Below are 19,908 nucleotides of genomic sequence, written 5' to 3'. Positions count from 1 at the left end.
TTGCAGCTAGCTGCCCCCCACGCACGTCTTCTGCCACAGGTCCATCCCTGAGAGAGGACGTCCTGGCCAGCAGAAGTCAGGGCACATTGTGGGGTGGAGGCCTGCAGGGCAGGGGCCATGCCCCCTGAGGCCGACAGCCTCTCACATGAGCAGGCAGCATGGCCTCTTCTCCACCGGAGCCTCCTCTGATGGGGCTGTGAGCTTGAGCAAGGGTGGATCCACTGCCGCCCCAAAGCCACAATCAGGCTGAGGGCTCCCGGTATCAGCAGGCAGAACAGACTCAGGGGCCTCAGGCCCCTCAGGGGCAGGTCTCTGCAGTTTGGCAGCAGCTCGCTGGCGCTTGAGCTCTGCCAGGGTGTGGTGGGCCTTGTCTCGGACAAGGGTGTGGGGGGCAGTGCTCTCCAGGGGGCTCAGCTGATAGGAGACACACCGGTCCAGTCGCTTAGAGTACAGGTGCCGGCCCGGGGGACCCGCTACTCGACCATTGTGTGGCCTGGCCGCCTCAGGGCTGTCCTCCTGTGGACAGAATGAAGGCCCCAGAGGCATCAGGAGGCACCCCCTCACATCTTCCCCAGCCTTAGCCTCCAGCCTGTATGGTCATGGAGGAACAGAAAACAGGGAGTGGGAGGCAGCAGCTGACCTGTGGGGCACCCACCCCACTGCCTCCAGAGGGGGCCAGTGCAGAGGGAGAACCGAGGCACCCAAGTAAGGTTGGAAGCCTTACTTGGGCCCAGCAGGGGCAGGGCACACACCTCGATGGGCGGCGGCCCAAGTTCAGCATCTGTCTGGCCGTCCTCGTCATCCTCGGGAGGCTCTGGGCTAAGGGGTGGTGGCTGTTGCCACACGATGGCCTCCTGGGCATGCTCCTTGCGGTACAGGTTGGTGCGCTGGGTTAGGCTCACCCGCCTCACCACCTTCCTGGAGTGGGGAGAGTAAGAGGAGGACACTGCCTGCCCCACGGACTCTGCCCCAGAGCTCAGAGTTCCAACTGGCACCTCCACCAGGCGGCTGATGTCAGCAGGGGCTTTGTCCGGGTGCGGGGTGGGGGGTGGGGGAGGCAGGGCCTGCGGGAGGGCAGGGGCTGGGGGCTGGGCAGACGGCTCACCCTCTGCTGCCTGCGCTGGAGGTGCGGCGGCGCAACAGGGAGTGCTGGTGGCCCTGGGCGCGTAAGAGCACATCGTGCTTGTGCTTCAGCTCCAGCAACTTGGCCCGCACCTCCTCGTCCCCACACAGATCTGGGGAGAAGTGAGTGCAGGCATCAGGGGCACCCTCCCTGCCTCCCCTCCACCAGGTAGAAGTGGGCACCCCCTGAGCTCACCAAGAGGCGTCTCGTCCATCAGGGACTTTCCGTTCAAGTTGGCCCCATGTGCCACGAGCAGCTCCACCAGGTGCACCTGTGGGCCGGCAAGCCAGGGCTGCGGAAGGCTCTGAAGCCATGGAGCCCACCCCTACTCACCTGCTCCCAACCCTGCACTCACCTGGCCCCAGTAGGCTGCTGCGTGTAGTGGCTCCCAGCCATCCTGGTCCTTGGCGCTCAGGCTGGCTTGGTGCTCCAGCAGCAGGGCAGCAGCCTCGCTGAACCCGTTGGCAGCAGCAATGTGCAGCTGCAGGCAAGCAGTCCAGCCTGAATTCCAGCCCCGTGCCCTTCCAGTAGAGGCTCCCCCCAACTCCCCGCCCAGTTCTCACCAGTGTGGCCCCGTGGTCCAGGGGGGCATCGAGGTCTGCCCCAGCCCGTAGCAGACCCCGGATGTCCTCCAGCATGCACAGCTCTGGCACAGCCCGGGCCCCCTCGATGCTGTCCTGGGTGATGCCTGTGAGGCAGCAGGCTTAGAGTGAGCATACTGGGAGCCCAGCCCGCTCCAGCAGGCATAGCCACACTCACCGCGGTTGGCCATGGCGGTCTCCAGGCAATCCAGTGTCTGCTCATCTTCACACAGGTCATAGGGCATGTTCCCATCAGTGTTGACCGCCAGAAGATTGGCGCCACTGCAGGTAGGATGGATGGGGGGCACTGGCCACAGGACCAGGCTCCTCAGAGAGGTCCCCAGCATGTCCTCCCTTTGCAGAGCCCAGGGCTGCCCCTCAGGAAGTACAGGGCAGGCATGGAGGACTTGGCCCAGGCCCCACCTACTGCTGGGAGAGCTTGCCTCTAGGCCCCTCAGCCCTGGATCCTGTGTTTAAACCAGAGAAGCCATCCTGCAGTCCTACTGACCAGGGCTCCAAGTTCCTGGCAACTGTCTGCCCCCATAAACGTGCACAATAGGCCCACCTGCTGAGGGCAGCTGGACTCTAGGGGACCCAGAGGCAGAAGGTGGTAGGGAGGAACGGGCCCAGGTAGAAGCTCTGCTCGAAAGCCCTGCAGGGCTGCGGGAGCTCTGGGGGCCTGCCTGTGTTCACCCCCTGTAGTTCCAGCACACCCCACCCAACTCTGTGGCACCTATGTCTAACAGGACTGCCATCCACCCACACAGCCACTGACCTCACCTAGACTGCTCCAAGGATGGCCTGAACCGACCGACCCTCTGTCCTACTGGAGGGGCGTGGAGTTGAGGAGGAAAGGAAGGGAGGAGGCTCCTGATGAAGCCACCACCCTCCCTGCTCAGAGGCAGCTGTTCAGGGGCCTTCCTTGTTAAAGGTAAAGGCCCCACCTATGCCCAGGTACCGACCATCCCAGGCCCACCTGGCTTCTACACTACCCTTCCCTCCTTACATTCAACACTCATCACTCTGACCAAAATGGCATTTCTCTGTGCAGACCCTGGGGAGGCCCTCAGGCCAGAGCTGGAGGTCCTGCCCTCTTGGCAGGAGGATGCATGCCAGGCAGGCCAAAGACCATGGTGCCCTGAGCACATGCCTGTCCCCCTGGGGCCCCAGGCCCTGCTCTCAAACCAGGACACAGGGAGGGTGGGTCAGCAATGGTTAAGGTAGAACACAGGAGACCAAGGGCCAGAGACACTTCACGAAGAGCAGCCACCTGAGCTGCCCTCTGAGGAAGCCCCTCCCTGACAAAGACACTCAGTGGGCCCTACCGGGAAATGAGCAGCTCTACCAGATGCAGGTGGCCACAGGTGGCTGCAGCATGCAGAGGCGTCCAGCACTCACTGTCACAGGCATTGACGTTGGCTCCAGCCTCCAGGAGCTGCTGCACCATCTCTCGGAAGTCATCAATACAACACTGCAAATCATACGACCTGAGCGGCCAGAGACAGGAATAAGCCCCCCTGCCCCACCCACCCCCAGTACAGGCTGACCTGGTGCAGCGCCGTTAGGCCGTCCTCATTGGCCAGGTCAGGGCTGACCCCGCTCCCGAGGAACTGGCGGACTGCAAGACAGGGAAGACAAGGTTGGGGTGGGGTCCTGTGTAGCCTGTGCTGTCCCTGGTCAGGCCCCTGAGCCAACTGTGCCGTGGCCCAGGAACTGGGGAGGGACAGAGAAGAAGCCAGTGGGAAGAAGCCAGTGGCACAGATGGCGGGAGGCACAGAGCCAGGGGAGGGCTCAGGAGCAGCAGTATCTGTCCACCCCAAGCAGCCCACACCCCCTGAAGCCCTCTGTCTCCAATGCCTGCAGGCCCTGCATCCTGGAGCTCCAACCCCAGACCCGCAAACAGGCCGTCCTGTGTGACAGCAGCCTTCCAACAATCCCAACTCCCTGCCTGCCCTGAAGCTACTGCAGCCTGGAAGCACCACCTGCCTCACCATTCACAGTAACCAGGGGGCCTTGCCCACCCCTAGCCCTGTGTTCACTCTCTGCTGGGTCCTCTAGCACCCAACACTGGGGCCCCCTCCTCCACCCTGCAGAGCTCATCCCTGCACCTCAGAGATCCCATCTCAGGCCCCAGCTCTTGCCAAGGTCACTAGAGTCCTCGCTGGCTGTGCCTCGCATACAGCAGGAGGACACGCCTGCCTTCTCACAGCTCCCTATGGTACACCCACAGCACCCTCTTCCTCATCCCCTGCCTCCAGGCCTCTTCCCCCTAGATGCCAGGACACCAGAAATGGAACTCGCACACAGCTGGGGCTACAAGCATGGGGCACAGGGAGGAATAGGAGCCTACTGAGAGCCCAGGCCTGTCACTGAGCTCTGGCCAATGTGGGCTCTGGGTCTACCCCAGGCCTGGCCGGCACTGCCTTCTGGCGGTACCATCCTACTCTATGGAGGTGGAGACCAGGATTCTCCTGAGCATCCCAGCACCCTGGCAAGAGGCAGTGTAGGCTGTCAGCCACCCCAGATCCAGCTGGGCCAGGCACTAGGTGCTTATGCAGGTTCCTGTGGGCCTGCCCCATGGCCCACCACTGGCAGCTCAGCTCACCTCACATCAGGACCCCTCTGCACAAAGCCCCCATCTGAAGGACAGCTGTCCCAGCACGGGCTGGACTCAGGGTTGCCTACCGCTTAGGGCTTGCCTGATGGGGGGACCCAGGACTGCCCAGGCTGAGGTGGCCTGGCCAGATCTGGGGTCTAGAGCCCAAGAGCTGCAGACAGGCCCAGCCCTGAACCCTGACATGAGACAGCGCCCAGATGGCCATGGTGAGGGCCATCCACTGTGCAGAGAGCTCAACCGCACTCACCTTCCTCCAGGTCATTGCGGGAAGCAGCCTCCAGCAAGGCAATGCTGGGTGGAAAGAGAACCTGCTTCTGGGGCCCTCGGCCGGCTGCCTCCTTACGCGGCCGCTCCCCATGGACCTTCTTACCCTGGGCCTCCTTCTCGGCCTGGGCCCACATCTTCACCTGCTGGGCACGCCGCTTCTGGGCATGCTTCAGCCGCTCCTGCGTGTTCATCCTGCACACCAGGGGCATCTCTGCCAGTAGCTCCAGGTGTTCGGCCATGGTGGATGCTACCAGCCTGCAGGGCTGCTCGGGGCACCAGAGCGGGGGGCTCGGGTGCCAGGCCGGGCCTGAGGGGTGGGGCAGCTGGCTGGACTGGCAACCTTGGGTGCATCCCCTTCCCAGGGCTCAGTGCCCTTTGTCCTGGCACAGTTGGGTCAGGAGGACCCACACGGTGCCCAGGCCACCCTATGGGGCACGAACCACAGGCAGTGAGGGCAACGTGGCAAGGTACCCACAGCCCGCTCCCTAGGCAGGCCTGGCCTAGAGCTGCTAAACAGGCAGGGCCTCTGTGTGGGCAGCTTTGCCTCCCTCTTGGGGTCAGGGTGCACAGTGTGCAGGACCTGGCTGGCCTCAGTCCAGGGTCTGAAGCTAATTACCCAGATAACAAAGTTCCAGCTTCCTGGCACCTTGCTGAGGGGGAAGGGAGGGCAGGCAGATCCAATCAGCCAGGAGCCCCTGAAATCCCTCAGTTCACCTTCCAGGCCTCAGGAGCCTGGGGGGGCCTGGGAGCAGGCATGGCCCAACCTGGACCCTCCCAGCTGTCCCCACAGTCAGTGCATCAGTGCTAATGAGGAGGTGCAGCCTCAGAGGCTGGAGCAGGGCATGTGGTCAGAGTCCTTGGGTCCCAGTGGCCAGTGCCCAGGGACTCTTTAGGCGGCCAGGGCACGAGGGCACAGGTGGGCCTGTTGACAGTGTCTTCAGGACAGCCTCCCCTTCCGGAACCACGCACACCTGAGGAGCAACAAGGACGCACATCCAGGCAGGTGCCAAAGCAGGCTCCAGGGAGCCCCGTGCTCCTGAGCCCCTGGCCTCAGGTGAGACCAGGCTCCCTGCCATCTCGGGGTCCACCTGTGTGAGCCCCCCTGCCCAAAGAGAGCACTGCCAGCAGCAGTCCTGAGAGAAGTTTCTCTGCCCTACACACTCGGGAAGGGCAGGGGAGGGCTATCCCAGGCTCTTCCCACACCTCTTTTTCAGAAAGGGCTGCTGAAAGCCAGAACAGCCCACACACAGCAGGGCCTTCCCTGCTGCCCCACCAGGGCAAGGCACTGCTCTGAGGGCCCTACATGGGTGTCTGCTCTCCTGACCAACACTCAGTTCTCACTGCCCGGGACCTAGACCTCTTCCTTGCTGGGTTCCCTGGCCCAGGCCAGTCAATGCTTCAGCCATGCTGGGCTGCAAGAAAAGCCAAGGTTGTGTGAACAGAGGCTCAAGGAGCCCACCTGGCTTGGGGTCTGTTGGGACAGAAAGACACAGTTTCAGCTGGGGCGCAGCCCTGCCCAACACACTAAGTGTGGCCCCTGGACTGGTCACAGGCCACTCCTCAGAAGGCACTGGCCATGCTCTGCCCAGAGGATGCCCACTAGGTGTCCCATTTTCCACTCAGCCAGTCCTCATGGCCATGTAGATACTAACCCAACCTTTCTCTGGCCAGACTTGCATGCAGAGGTCTCAATGAACGCCCCCTTCTTCCAGGAAGGGAACGTCACCTACTACCCCCATCATTTTATAAAAGATAAGGTATGCTGACACCCATATCCTATAGAAGAAACAACCTGAGAGAACAAATGGAATACAGCAGGTCCGAGGGCTCCAGAAGGAAATGCCGCCTCCTGCCGACCTGAATCTTGGCTGCTCAGCTGAACCTTAGCAAGCCTGGGCCCCTCCTTCCAGCCATGAGAGGAGTAGGAACAGCCTGCCAGAGCCTGGAAGATGCACCCCTCAGCTGAGCTACAGGGGCTTGGTGGCCGGCTTGGCAGAGCACCACCAAATAGCTCAATGGCCACCATATCCCACCCAGGCCAAGAGGGGGCTGGGCAGGGTGGCTCCTCCAACTCCATAAACCCTCCCCCAAGCCTTCCTGCAATGTCGAACAGAGATAATCCAGTTGACTTATCCCAGTCCTCAGCTCCAAGCCCAGGAGAGTGGGAATGTGGGACCCAGGCGGGAGGAGTGTCCTAGAAGAACACGGGCCACTGTCCCCCCACCCCCCACCCTGCTGTCCCCTCAGTCTGCACATCACGGGGCAGTTGGCCTTCAGGGTGGAAGGCCAGCACCCAGACCCCGGCCCAGATTCCTAGCACCTCCAACGAGGACAGACTCATGCCTGCCTGAGTGCCCAGGCCCCAGACCTGAGTGCCCCTGCACCACCCGCACTGCTGTTGCCCTCCACAGGTGGGCACTGCCAGCATCCCATTTTTCACCTGGGGAGACCAAGGCACACCTAAATTGAGAGCCCCCGTTAACCACTCCATTGTTGTGCCTTCCGTGCCCACCTCTCAGCATCCATGGTGCGGCTAGAGCCCAAAGGGGCAGAAAGTGTCTGCTTTATTCACCCTGAGACAGGGACGAGGGGTAGGTGGAGGCTGTGTGCTGTTCGAGACATGAAAGAAGAGAGGGAGGGGCAGGGGCGGGAGGAGGCCAGGAAGTAGTAGGCAGTGACTGGACAGCAAGAGGGCCAGCCCAGCATCACCCGCCCTCTGCCTGCCCTCCCTGGAGGGAGGCTTTACCTCTCTCTTGTGCTTAGGGTTGTTGGAGTTGGTTCCTGTCACTCGCAACCAAAAGAGTTTTATTTGTAGCAATATCTGTAAGAGCAAAACCTGGGAAACTTATTTGCCCATCATTTTGGGAAAAGTAATATGTCTAGTCGGTCTATGGAATAACATCTATACACACGTATGTGTTAACAAGATGACGTAGATCTAACCGTCACCGGACAGTGGCTACACTATGTTGACCACAGTGCAGAGGCTGACTCCACCCTGGTTAAAGGTGCTATGTATACACAGATTTGTTTATCTGTACAAGCAAAGGGACGTCTGGGGGGCAGGAACTGCAGGGATGGACTCTTGGTAGAGCCGCTGAACACACTGAGGGTGCATGCAGGGGCTCTAGGTACAAGCCCTGTTCAGCCACTGGCAGCCAGGGACTTGGGCGACATGTGCTCCACACACAACTGACCCCTGGCAGTGGAGAACCCCAGCACTGGAGGAGTGGGTGGTGACAATGGAGGAAGAGCACCAGGGAGAGATCAGGGCCAGGAAGCCCAGGAGAGTGTCCAGGAGGGCATGGCCAGCTGGGGCGCAGACAGGAGCCTAGAGCATCTTGCAGGAAAGCTGGGACAGTAGCAGGGTGGGGCTCCATGCAGGGCCAATGGGGGCAGACCTCTCAGTATGGGGTGCTGGACAGTGAGTGACCGCCTGGAACAACAGGACAGGAATCCACCCCACTCCTCGCACCAGAACAGACCAGGACACATCACAGACATATACCTTAAGGAAAAAATAAAACCACAACAGTACAAGAAGGAATCCCAGCAAGGGAGAAAGCTTCCCAAAGTTGACACAAACTCCAGAAACAGAAAAGAAAAACTGATAAATCTGATTGCACTAAATTTTCAAGATGGGTCTGGCATGGTGACTCACGCTTGTAATCCCAGCACTTTGGGAGGCCAAGGCAGGAGTTCCACACCAGCCTGGGCAACACATCAAGACCCTGTCTCTAGAAAAATAAAAAAAAAGTTAGCTTGGGTGTGCTGGTGCACACCTGTAGTCCCAGCTACTCAGGAGGCTGAGGCAGAAGGAGGATTGCTTGAGCCCAGGAGTTTGAGGTTGCTGTGAGCTATGGATGGAGCCACTGCACTCCAGCCTGGGTGACAGAGCAAGACCCTGCTTCAAAAAACAAAACAAATTTTCAAAATTTCTGCATTTGCATGTGTTATGATCTAGACATTATAAATAAAAAAAGAAGAAGAAAAAAAATGTCTACATTGTTAAAATAAATCAAAACCAAACCTATGAAATCATAGGACAGATGACCAAGTGGGCAAAAACATTTACAATAAATGAGACAAAGTCATCCTCAGATCAATCCACAAAGGAGCCACACCCAAGTGGGCAAAGGACTGACAGTTCACGGAAGGACACAAATCCCACTGTAGATGCCAGACAGAAGATGGACCCTCAATTCCCTCATCACTCACACCTACAAAATAAAAGCAGGACCCACCTCTGGACCATGGGCTTAGGCAGCACACATGGTGACCCTGAGTCAGACCTGACTCATCCATGCCCATAGACACACCTGCCATGTGCACATGTGATCTTTTTTAAAGAACAACAAACCTTTTTATCTTTTGTAAGAAAAGATTTGGAGATCCCTGCCGCCTGAGGGGGAACAAGCAGTGGGGAAGGATACAGGTGGAAGGTATCACCCCTACAAGGGGGAACCCTCCTGAGAACTTTGGCTGAGATGGGAGAGAGGCAGAGGTGAGTAGTAACCAGAGAAGCAGGACACAGGAGGGGCTTCTGACCCAGGTTCTCCACACCCTCATCCTGAAGCCCTCTATGGCATCCTCCCTGCTGAAGGAACCTGGCTCTTTCTGCACTGCTCCCTCCCTGCCAGCCCTGTCTGGGGGCCTGGAGGGGAGGCACCTTCCCCTTGCTTCTAGCTGAGGTCTGCAGCCCCTGCCCTGAAGAGTCCCAGCTGGGACGCAGTCACCACCCAGCACTAGCCCTTGCTGCTGGCACCATCCGGCACCCATCGCTGTCTGAACTCCTGTGGCCTCAACATTCTCCTGGATGATCCTTCAAACAGCCTTGACCTCTTCTTCGAAACAATGTCCTATACCCTCAATCCATCACCACCAGTGACTGTCCCCACCCCATCAGCTCAATTCTACACCCCGTTCCCTGCCATCGCTTCTCTGCTATCATTCTCTCTGCCCATTTTCTCTGCCCATCGCCCCTTTGCCGAGCTCACTCCTGCAAGTCCTGCCCCCACATCTCCAGTGCTCCCCGAAGGCTGGTCCTCACCCCATCCCCACACTCTCAGCTGCCACCCCCCAGCTCCATTGGGCTTGGGTGAGAAATCACAGCCCCAGTTATTCCAAACACATCAGCAGAGCCCCTGGCTGAAGACCAGGTATAGCCACTCCCCAGGACAGCTCCAAAGCTTGCAGAAATCTTCCAGACAGAAACATGTAACCTGAGAAGACCAAAGCTATTCAGAAGCAGATGTCCATCTCCTATTTATAATAGAATAATAGAATAGTATCCAAAAGCATCAATGCCTAGGAATAAATCTAACAAAAGATGTACACAGAAAACCACAAAACATTATGAAAAGATATGAGAATAGACTTAAACAAATGGAGGGAGACACCATGCCTCTAGGCTGAAAGACTCAGAACTGTAAAGATGTCATTTCTCCCCAGATTCATCTAAGATTTAGTGCAGTCCCAATCAAAATCATGTAAAACTCACAAGCTAATTCTCCATTTTACATAGAAATAAATGCAGAAGGCCAAGAACAGTAGGGCCAATCCTGAAAAAGAACAAATCTGAAGTACTTACAGTATTAGATATCAAGATTTATTATATAGTTTGGTAAATAAGACCCTGAAGTATTTGCTTAGGGATAGAGAAATAAACCAACAGAACAAAATAGAGTCTGAAAATAAACCCACACACGTGTAGACTCTCAATTTATTTTGACAATGCAGAGCAGCAGGAAAAACCTTTTCAAATAAATGGTGTTGGTCAATAGGATATACATATGTAAAAAAAGTCTGCCTCTACCCTGCACGAACTGCACATCTAAATGTAAAAGGTGAAGCAATAAAACTTCTACAAAAAGTTAATACCAAAAGCACATTCCATAAAATAAAAAACTGATAAACTGGACCTCACCAAAATTAAAAGCTTTTGCTCTGCTAAAGGCCTTGTGGCTGGGCTGGGTCCCCACAGGATGTCCAAGGGATAGCAGCCGTTAGACATCCCAACCAGCCATCCACCCCAGGCACTGCCTCCAACAGAAATGCAACATGATTCTGCACGTCCAAGAGACATGCTACAAAGGGCATTCCTAGGACATTGGCGGACGGGGACCTGGGCTAATCCACATCAAGTCCCCTGAGGCCAAGAGCTGGGCCTGGCCACAGAAAAGAGCACAGCAGGTTGCTCACTTCCGAAGGGACACCCTGTGGTAGGATGAGGTGCTCCCAGGTGTTTGCACCCTCCCCAGCACATGGTCCCTGTGGTCTTTTTCATTCTATCTGTTCCGATGGACATGTACAGTATGAGCTGGGGTTTTAATGTGCATTTCCCTGACCGTTAATGAACTGGAGCACCTTTCTGTTTCTTTTTTTCATTTTCTAAAATGCAGCTGTGCTTGGAGAAGCTTGAAAAGGCGACATTACTACAGATCCTACAAAGCATTTTTTTTAGCTTTTTTTTTTTTTTTTTGAGACAGAGTTTTGCTCTGTTGCCTGGGCTAGAGTGCCATGGTGTCAGCCTAGCTCACAGCAGCCTCAAACTCCTGGGCTCAAGCGATCCTCCTGCCTCAGCCTCCCGAGTAGCTGGGACTACAGGCCTGCACCACCATGCCCGGCTAATTTTTTCTATTTTTCGTTGTTTGGCTAATTTCTTTCTATTTTTAGTAGAGATGGGGTCTCGCTCTTGCTCAGGCTGGTCTCAAACTCCTGACCTCAAACAATCCTCCCACCTCGGCCTCCCAGAGTGCTAGGATTATAGCTGTCAGCCACCACGCCCAGCCCAAAGCATTTTTTTTATTTTTTTAAAGAGAAGGGGTCTTGCTCTGTCTCCAAGGCCAGAGTGCAATGGCACAATCATAGCTCACTGCAGCCTCAAATTCCTGGGCTCAGTGATCCTCCTAGCTCAGCCTTGAAGTCACTGGGACTACAGGTGTGCACTACCACACCCAGCCTACAAAGCATTAAAAGGACAAAAATGAGAATATTTTGAAAAATTTAGGATGATAAGCTCAACAATTTAGATTGGGAGTTAATAAACTAACCAGTAGGCCATACCTGGCCTATTATCTGATTTTGTAAATGTTGTATTACTAGAACACAGCAATGCTCATTTGTTTATGTATTGTCTACATGGCTGTTTTGTGCTACATCAGAGTTGAGTAGTTGCAACAGAGACCATAAAGCCTGAAATGCCTAAAATAGTTACACTTTGGCCCTTTATAGAAAAAAAAAAAATTGCCACTTAGATAAATGAACAATTTGTTTATCTTAAACAAATGGACAAATTCCCTGAATGAAATAAATTATCAAAATGGGTTCGCTAAGAAATAGAAAACTTGAATATTTCTATGTCTATTAAAGAAATTAAATTTATAATTAAAAACTTTCCCACAAAGAAAATTCCAGAGGGCTTCATTGCTAACCTATATCAAATATTTAAGGAAGAAATAATACCAAGACTACAAAAGACTTTTCTGAAAATAGAAGAGCAAGAAACACATCCCAACTCATTTTATGAAGATGGCATTACCCTGATCCCAAAACCAGACAGACATGACAAGTGAAGAAAACTACAGACCAATTTCCTCATAAATTGTTGCAAAAATCCTTTTAAAATATTACCAAATTGAAACCGAGCACAGTAGCTCAAGCCTGTAATCCCAGCAGTTTGGGAGGCTGAGGCAAGAGGATCATTTGAGACCATAAGTCCAAGACCAGCCTGGGCAACATAGCAAGACCCTGTCTCTACAGAAAAATTTTAAAAATTAGCTGGGCATGGTGGCTGAGGCAGGAGCATCACTTAAGCCCAGGAGTTTGAGGTTGCAGTGAGCTATAATGACGCCACTACACTCTAGACCTGCACTCTAGCCTGGGTGACAGAGTGAGACTCTGTCTCAAAAAAAAAAAAAGTGGCATCTAATCCCCTTCCCCTCAGGTATGGGTGGGACCTAGTTATTCACTTCTAAACAATAAGAAGGAAAAAAAAAGCAGAGATGATGGTGTATACCTTCAGAGATGAGTAAGTCATAAAAGGTTTCTTGCTTGCTCTCTTTGATTGCTCCCCCTAAAGAAAATCAGCTGCCATGATGTAAAACACTCAAGCAGCCCATGGAGAGGCCTGCGTATGAGAAACAGGGGCCTCCTGCCAACAGCCCTGTGAGGGAGCCATCTTGTGAAGGATCCTCCAGCCAGTGTCAAGACCTCAGAAGTCTGTGGATTCTCCTAACTGCAACCACATGAGACCTGGAGCCAGAACCACCCAGCTGAACAGTTTCTGAATTCCTGACCCATAGCAACTGTGAGATAATAAATATTTATTGCTTTAAGCCCCTACATTCTGAGATAATTTATTACACAGCAATAGATATTTATAATATGGAGACCTAAATAAGTGAAGAAATATGCGATGCTGTATATTGTTAAAATATCAACGAATATATCTCTCCAATATATCTATAGCTTCAACACAATTCCAATCAAAGTCCCAGGAAGACTTTTTGTAGAAATTGACAAGCTAATTCTAAAATTTATACAGAACTGCATAATTCCTTGAAGAGTCAGAACGATTTGGAAAAAAAGAAGCCAAGTTGGAGAATTTACACTACTTAATCTCAAGACTTATCCTAAAGCTACGATAATCAAATTTGTGGGATATTATCATTAAATCAATGAATAAAGAACCTAGAAATAGATCCACACATACACTGTCGATTGATTTTCAACAAAACTACAATGGAGAAAGGTAAGGTAATACAATGGGGAGAGGACAATGTTCAAAAAATGATGATGGAACAACTGGATAACCACATGGAAAACAATGAACCTTGACCCTTACCTGCCCTTTTTTTTTTTTTTCTGAGATAGAGTCTCAGGAAAAAAGGCTAGAGTGCTGTGGCGTCAGCCTAGCTCACAGCAACCTCAAACTCCTGGGCTCAAGCAATCCTTCTGCCTCAGCCTCCCAAGTAGCTGGGACTACAGGCATGCGCCACCAAGCCCGGCTAATTTTTTTCTATATATTTTTAGCTGTCCAATTAATTTCTTTCTTTCTATTTTTGGTAGAGACGGGGTCTCGCTCTTCCTCAGGCTGGTTTTGAACTCCTGAGCTCAAACAATCCACCCGCCTCGGCCTCCCAGAGTGCTAGGATTACAGGCGTGAGCCACCGCACCCGGCCCTTACCTGCCCTTTAAACGAAAGCACAAAGCATAAAGAGAAAAAACCTGATAAACTGAACTTCTTAAAAATTAGAAGGAACTGTTCATCAAGACACTGTTAAGAAAATTAAAAGGCAATCCATAGACTAGGAGAATATATTTGCAATACATATATCAAGCAAAGGACTTGAAAATACAAAAGGATCTTGAAAATACAAAGAACACTTAAAATCTGATACAACAAATGACCCATTTTTTAAGGGCAAAAGATTTGGACACTTCACAAAAGAAGATACACAAACATAGCCAATAAAATAAGCTCATGAAAAGATGCTCAACATCATTCAAAATTAGGAAAATGGAAATTAAAAGCACAATGAGCTACCATTACACACATATTCATGAGAATGATAAAGTTTAAAAGGATAATATCGAGTTAAAGAGGATGTGGAGGCCGGGTGCGGTGGCTCACGCCTGTAATCCTAGCTCTCTGGGAGGCCGAGGCGGGCGGATTGTTTGAGCTCAGGAGTTCAAAACCAGCCTGAGCAAGAGGGAGACCCCCGTCTCTACTAAAATTAGAAAGAAATTAATTGGACAACTAAAAATATATAGAAAAAATTAGCCGGGCATGGTGGCGCATGCCTGTAGTCCCAGCTACTCGGGAGGCTGAGGCAGGAGGATCGCTTGAGCCCAGGAGTTTGAGGTTGCTGTGAGCTAGGATGACGCCACAGCACTCTACCCCGGGCAACACAGTGAGATTCTGTCTCAAAAAAAAAAAAAAAAAAAAAGAGGATGTGGAACCGGGAATATAAAATGATACAACTATTTGGGGAATAGTTTGGCACTTCCTTATAAACACATACTTTAACTCATTTCTATCTCTAGGTATTAATCCAAGAGAAATAAAAACATGTTCATACAAAGACTTGTATACACGAAATGTTCACAGCTGTTCTACTTATAATAGCCAAAAACTGAAAAGAACTGAAATGTCCACCAACAGGTATACGTATAGAAAAAATGGGGAGTCTCTCGGAACCTATTCTAGTTCAGGGGGCTGCCCACCCAATAAAAAAAATGCTGGGGGTGATGGCTCATACCTGTAATCTTAGCACTTTAGGAGGCTGAGGTGGGAGGATCACTTGAGGCCAAGAGTTTGAGACCAGCCTGGACAACATGGCAAGACCCATCTCTACCAAAAATAAGAAAAATTAGTCAGGTGTGGTGGCACACACCTGTAGTTCCAGCTATTTGAGAGGATCCCTTGAGCCCAGGAGTTCAAGGCTGCAGTGAACCATGATCTGGCCACTGCATTCCAGCCTGAGCAACAGAGCAAAACTGTTTCCCTAAAAATAAATAAATAAATTTCTGTTTTAAACAATGGTGGTACAGATATACAAAGGAATACCAAACTACTTAGCAAATAAAAGGGAATGAATTACTGATACATACAACAACCTGAATCTCCAAAACATTGCCTGGCAAAAGAAGTGAGACACAAAAGTGTTCATTACATATGATTCCATTGATGTGAAATTCTAAAAGAGGGATATTTAATCTACAGTAGTAGAAAGCAGATCAATGGTTGTCTGGGGCTAGGTGGGGGGCCAACTGACCACAGAGGGGAATGAGGGAACTTTTTCAGGTGACAGAAATGTTCTATGTTCTGGATTATGGTTTTAATCATAAAGTACCAAACTGTACACTTAAAATAGGTGCATTTTACTATATGTAAATTATACCTCAATAGAGTTTGATGTAAAAAATAAAAGTACACAATCCAAAAGTTCTACCCCAGCCTCTACACCCTGCAAGGCCTGGCCCTGCTTGCCCTGTTCTCTCTCAGCACAGCCACACTGACCTGTTTTCTGACCTCAGGAGCCTGGCCAACATGTCCTATGGGGAGCTTGGCTCCAGAGCCAGACTCTAAAATTGAAACAGCAGTGAGCTGCAGGGCCTTGGTAAAGTTTCTTGACTTCCTTTGCCTTAGTTTCCTCGTCTGTAAATGCAATGCTAACAGTACCTTCTTCATAAGGTTCTTGTGAGGATTGAATGAGTAATACACATAGCATTTTTGGTGTCTAGCATAGGGGTTAGCACACTTCAGCCTGCAGTCTGCTTTTATATGGCACATAACCTGAGAATGGCTTTTACATTTTTAAATGATTGGGAAAAAATTAAAAGAACAGTACTTTCTGACACATTTTAGTGTTCACAAATAAAAGTTTTGTTGAAACACAGCTCCTTCACTTACATATTGTCTGTGGCTGCTTTTTACAAAATGGCAGGGTTGAAGAGTTTTGAAAGAAACCACATGGACAGGAAAATCTAAAATATTTACTATCTAGCCCTTCAATGAAAAAGTTTTCTAATCCCTAGTCTATCACATTTATTTGGTACTATCATCTCCATCATCACCTCTACCTTGCATTTACTGTTCCTTTTGTCTGTAAAGTTGTTCCACCAGCTCACCAGATCTAGGATAGGGCTTGCTCCTTCTTGTAACTCGGATCACATCTTAAATGTGACCTCCTCAGAGGTCCTCTGTGTTTACCTTGTCACTCTCTCATCTCATCACCCTGCTGTTTTAATTTTTTTTTCTTTTTGAGACAGGGTCACCCAGACTGGAATGCAGTGGTGTCATCATAGCTCACAGCAACCTCAAACTCCTGGGCTCAAAAATCCTCCTGCCTCAGCCTCCCAAGTGGCTGGGACTACAGGCACATATCGCCAAGCCTGGTTAATTTTTTTTGTTTTTTTGTAGAGTTGAGGTCTCGATACTGCCCAGGCTGGTCTCAAACTCCTGGCCTCAAGTGATCCTTCCACCTCAGCCTCCCAAAGTCCTAGGATTATAGGTGTGAGATAGCACACCAGGCCCTTGTTCTAATTCTTGACATGTCACTTACTGTTTCCCTGTTATATCCTCAGTACTTAGTCCAGTGCCTGACTCACCGGAAGCACTCAATAACTGGATGAATGAAAGGAACAGGTAAATAGCTATTGAATGTATGGCATTGGGAGTATGGATAGAATGTGACATAGGAGACTCTGAGCTCATGGCTGAGCTAGTTTGATGGAAAGGCCTTCACTTAGGTGTGTGTACAGATGTGTCAAGGACATACTGGAGAAAGGTTCATGAGAACCTAGACATGAGGGAAAAGCCTGGAGCTGCCGCCCAGATATCTCATTTTGGCCAACAGGTAGATGTGGCCCAGGTGCTAGCGGTGCACCTGGGGCAGAGCAGGTGTGGGGCTGGGGGCTGCTATGGTCTGTGGGCTCACCTGAGACTGAGGTTCCTAAGCTGCATGCAGTGGAGAACTGTATCAACTGGCTATTGATACAGACCAGAGACTCAAGAATCCCTAGGACATATACCCCAAACTAGAGTCCAAGGATACGAAAGTCCCCTTACTAGGTGCCTGCCAGCCCAGAAAACTCTCTGGGGAAAGCAGAGTTCAAGCACGTCCCAAGCAGGTTAGGGATGAGGCCAATACAGGCCAATCAAGAGACAGCCAATAGCGAGGAAATCCAGCCAGGCATTAGCAGAAGGAAGGACCCACCAAAGCCTCCCCCATCCCAGCTCTGAAAAAGACTGGGGGACTTGGGGCAGAGGCAAGGGCAGTCAGCTGGCCCCTCAGAGCTCTGAACATCCACCATAGTTACCATCATGGAGCCAATGTCTGTGCAAGATCCACCAGGCAGCCACCAGCCCCTCAGGCAACTCAGCCCCATGTTGGAGCCCCCCTTAGCCAGTGGCAGCTCTGGGTACCTGAAGTGAACTAGGTGGCACAGCCAGAGGCCCCTTCAGGAGACCCAGGGCACTGCAAGCAAGACATTGTTCCCAGGGAAACCCCAATCCTGCCAGAAAGCAACTAGTGAGCAAAGATGCCCAGGAGGGTTTAAAGCTGGACTAGACATGGTTTGAGAAGGGAGGTGTGATATCCCCAGCTGCACTTCTACCCTCAAGTACGGATCCAGGAAAAAAAGGAAGGCACAGAGCTTTGGGGAGGGCTACCTTTGCTCTGGCTCCTCTAAGCCTGGAAAGATTGCAGACACACCTCCCCTCTCTGCACCCATGGAAATTAATCCCACCGTGCCCTAAGCCTCTGCTCTGGTACAGCCTGGGGCCCAAAGCAGTCCTGGATACTCCCTCCCAGGCCAGGGCCCAGCACAGGTAAGTTAGTACTGCTTACCCTGACTCCAATTCATGAGGTAGTCCAGGAACATCCTACATGTGAGGTCATTTGAATCCCTGAAAGTTTAAGGAACTTGCCCCAGAGAAGCTCCAGTTTTAACACCAAAGCCTACTCAAAGCCTAGGCAAGTCACTTTCTGTGGCCTTTATTTCCTGAGCTGCAAATGAAGATAATTCTAGTGCTATCTACCTAATCAACAGGCTGCAAGAATTCACACAACTTCACATGCGAAATGCCCTACTGGTGGCCTTCACAGGCTGTCACATATAGAAGTCTTTCCTGACCCTTAGCACTTGCTGCCCTGGGCCTTGGCCACCCACGCCCAAGTGGGGCCTGGTGAGACTGCTGCCCTGGGCCGCTCCCTAAGCTGGCCAGATCCGTCTCCGAGCACTCCCTCACCCGGGCCCCGGCTTTCTCCTCCCTCAGCCGGCCTCCTCACCCTCCCCTGGCCTATTCGTTCTCCCTTTCTCTCTCTCATCTCAACTCCTCCTTCTTGGGCCTGGCCTACTCTCTCAGGTCGGCACCGGCTCCCTTCCTTCCTGGGCCGGCCCCCTACCCCCGGCCCGGCCCCTCTCCCTCGCTCCGCTCCCGCCGCGCGTCTCGGAAGCCCGCACCTCACCTTCTGCCTCGCGCAGGCCACAACCGCACAGTGGGTCTGCTCCACTCAGCCGGGCAGTCAACCCGCACTGCTCCAGGCGCCGCGGGGCGGGCCCCGTACCTGGCCCTCGCCATGGCAACGCTACACTTCCGACCCGCGCAGCCCGGGGCCGGAAGCCGCAGTGCCTTGTGGGAGGCCGGGGTGAGGGGGCCGAGCTGCCGGGGGCGGGGCCTGAGGAGCGCTCGCAGAGGGCGGGGCCTACCGAGGACTACTGGTGGAGGGTTAGCGGCCCTGCCGTGTGATCCCCTCCGTGGCAGGGACTTCCTCGGGACCTGGGTGGGACGGGAAGGGCAAGTAGCCATCTGTTCATGCTGGACAGAACAGACATCATGGGTGGGCGGAGGGAACAGCACGTACAAAGGCAGAAGGACCTGGGACTAGCGCACGGGCCGAACGGGCAGCAGCTCAGGTGATGGTTTGGGGAACCGGGGAGAGTGTGGTCAGAGATGAGTAGCGAGGACGCCAGACCAAGGAACCGGACTTTATCCTGGAAGTAAGGAAGGACCAGTGGAGAGGGGGTGCCTTAAGACTTGTGGGAGAGAACCATGTCTTTGCTGACTGAATGGGGCTAAGAGGTCATAGATATTAGCCTGGTGAGACACAAAAACCCCTCAACTAGAGTTCTGGGAACGGAAAGGAGAAGAGGGTCCTAAAGAATGTTGAGGTGACAGGAGTTCAAAGGAGGCCAGGTGAGGTCGAAGGGAGAGTCTGAGGTGGTGGGAGGAGCACAACCTTGCCAGGTACCCCACATACACCATCCGCCCCAGGCTTCCTCCTCCAGTGTACTCATTGCTCCCTCCCCTCCGCACTTCAAGGTGTGCTGGACACCTACTGTATGCTGCAGATTTTCAACCCTTTAAAAGGGAATACTGCACAGGAAAAGCAAAATCCTGATTGAAGTGCATAAAGTGTACCCTTGTGCTCCTGGCGGCCTAGGATACCAGCACCAACCACCACTGCTAGTGCCTTGGACCTGCTATACTCTTGGGCAAACTTGCCCAGTGGGAGGGAGGAAAACCTAGGCTTTGGGGCAAGGTACAGAGCACAGGCCTTGACTGACTTGAGGGGCATAGCTGTAGATCAGAAGGCCAGGGAGGAGTGGGGTTGCCTGGGCTCCTGAAGCACACTTCTGGGAAAACCACTTGGGTCAACTGCATCCCTCTTTTATTTCTGGGGTGGGGACTTTGTGGTCTTTTCCTCCAGGATGCCCCACCTGATCAGGTGCTGGGTGGTGTCCAGCCACTATAGCCCAGGTCTTACTAGCTGCTCAGTCTTGAACTTCAGGGGATCCCCCTCAACTCCTTG

At 52.6% G+C, this 19,908-nt stretch overlaps 1 protein-coding gene across 1 annotated transcript; it reads right to left on the bottom strand.

Annotated features, from left to right (window-relative positions):
• Positions 1-77: 77 nt before the first annotated feature.
• PPP1R16A (protein phosphatase 1, regulatory subunit 16A) lies at positions 78-18,674 on the bottom strand. Its single transcript, XM_012648127.1, has 11 exons — positions 18,565-18,674; positions 4,569-5,559; positions 3,252-3,322; positions 3,030-3,175; positions 1,883-1,986; positions 1,687-1,811; positions 1,479-1,604; positions 1,319-1,394; positions 1,106-1,235; positions 753-918; positions 78-516 (listed from the first exon to the last, which is right to left on the bottom strand). Exons 2-11 carry the CDS (start codon positions 4,825-4,827, stop codon positions 142-144), a joined length of 1,578 nt encoding a protein of 525 aa, XP_012503581.1. The 5' UTR covers positions 4,828-5,559; positions 18,565-18,674; the 3' UTR covers positions 78-141.
• Between the last annotated feature and the right edge of the window lie 1,234 nt (positions 18,675-19,908).

This window comes from Propithecus coquereli, unplaced genomic scaffold (genome assembly GCF_000956105.1).
Source record: "Propithecus coquereli isolate 6110/MARCELLA unplaced genomic scaffold, Pcoq_1.0 Scaffold28, whole genome shotgun sequence".
NCBI lineage: Eukaryota > Metazoa > Chordata > Mammalia > Primates > Indriidae > Propithecus > Propithecus coquereli.
The sequence above is the reverse complement of the archived record's forward strand: the minus strand, read 5'-3'. Positions and strand labels throughout refer to the sequence as shown.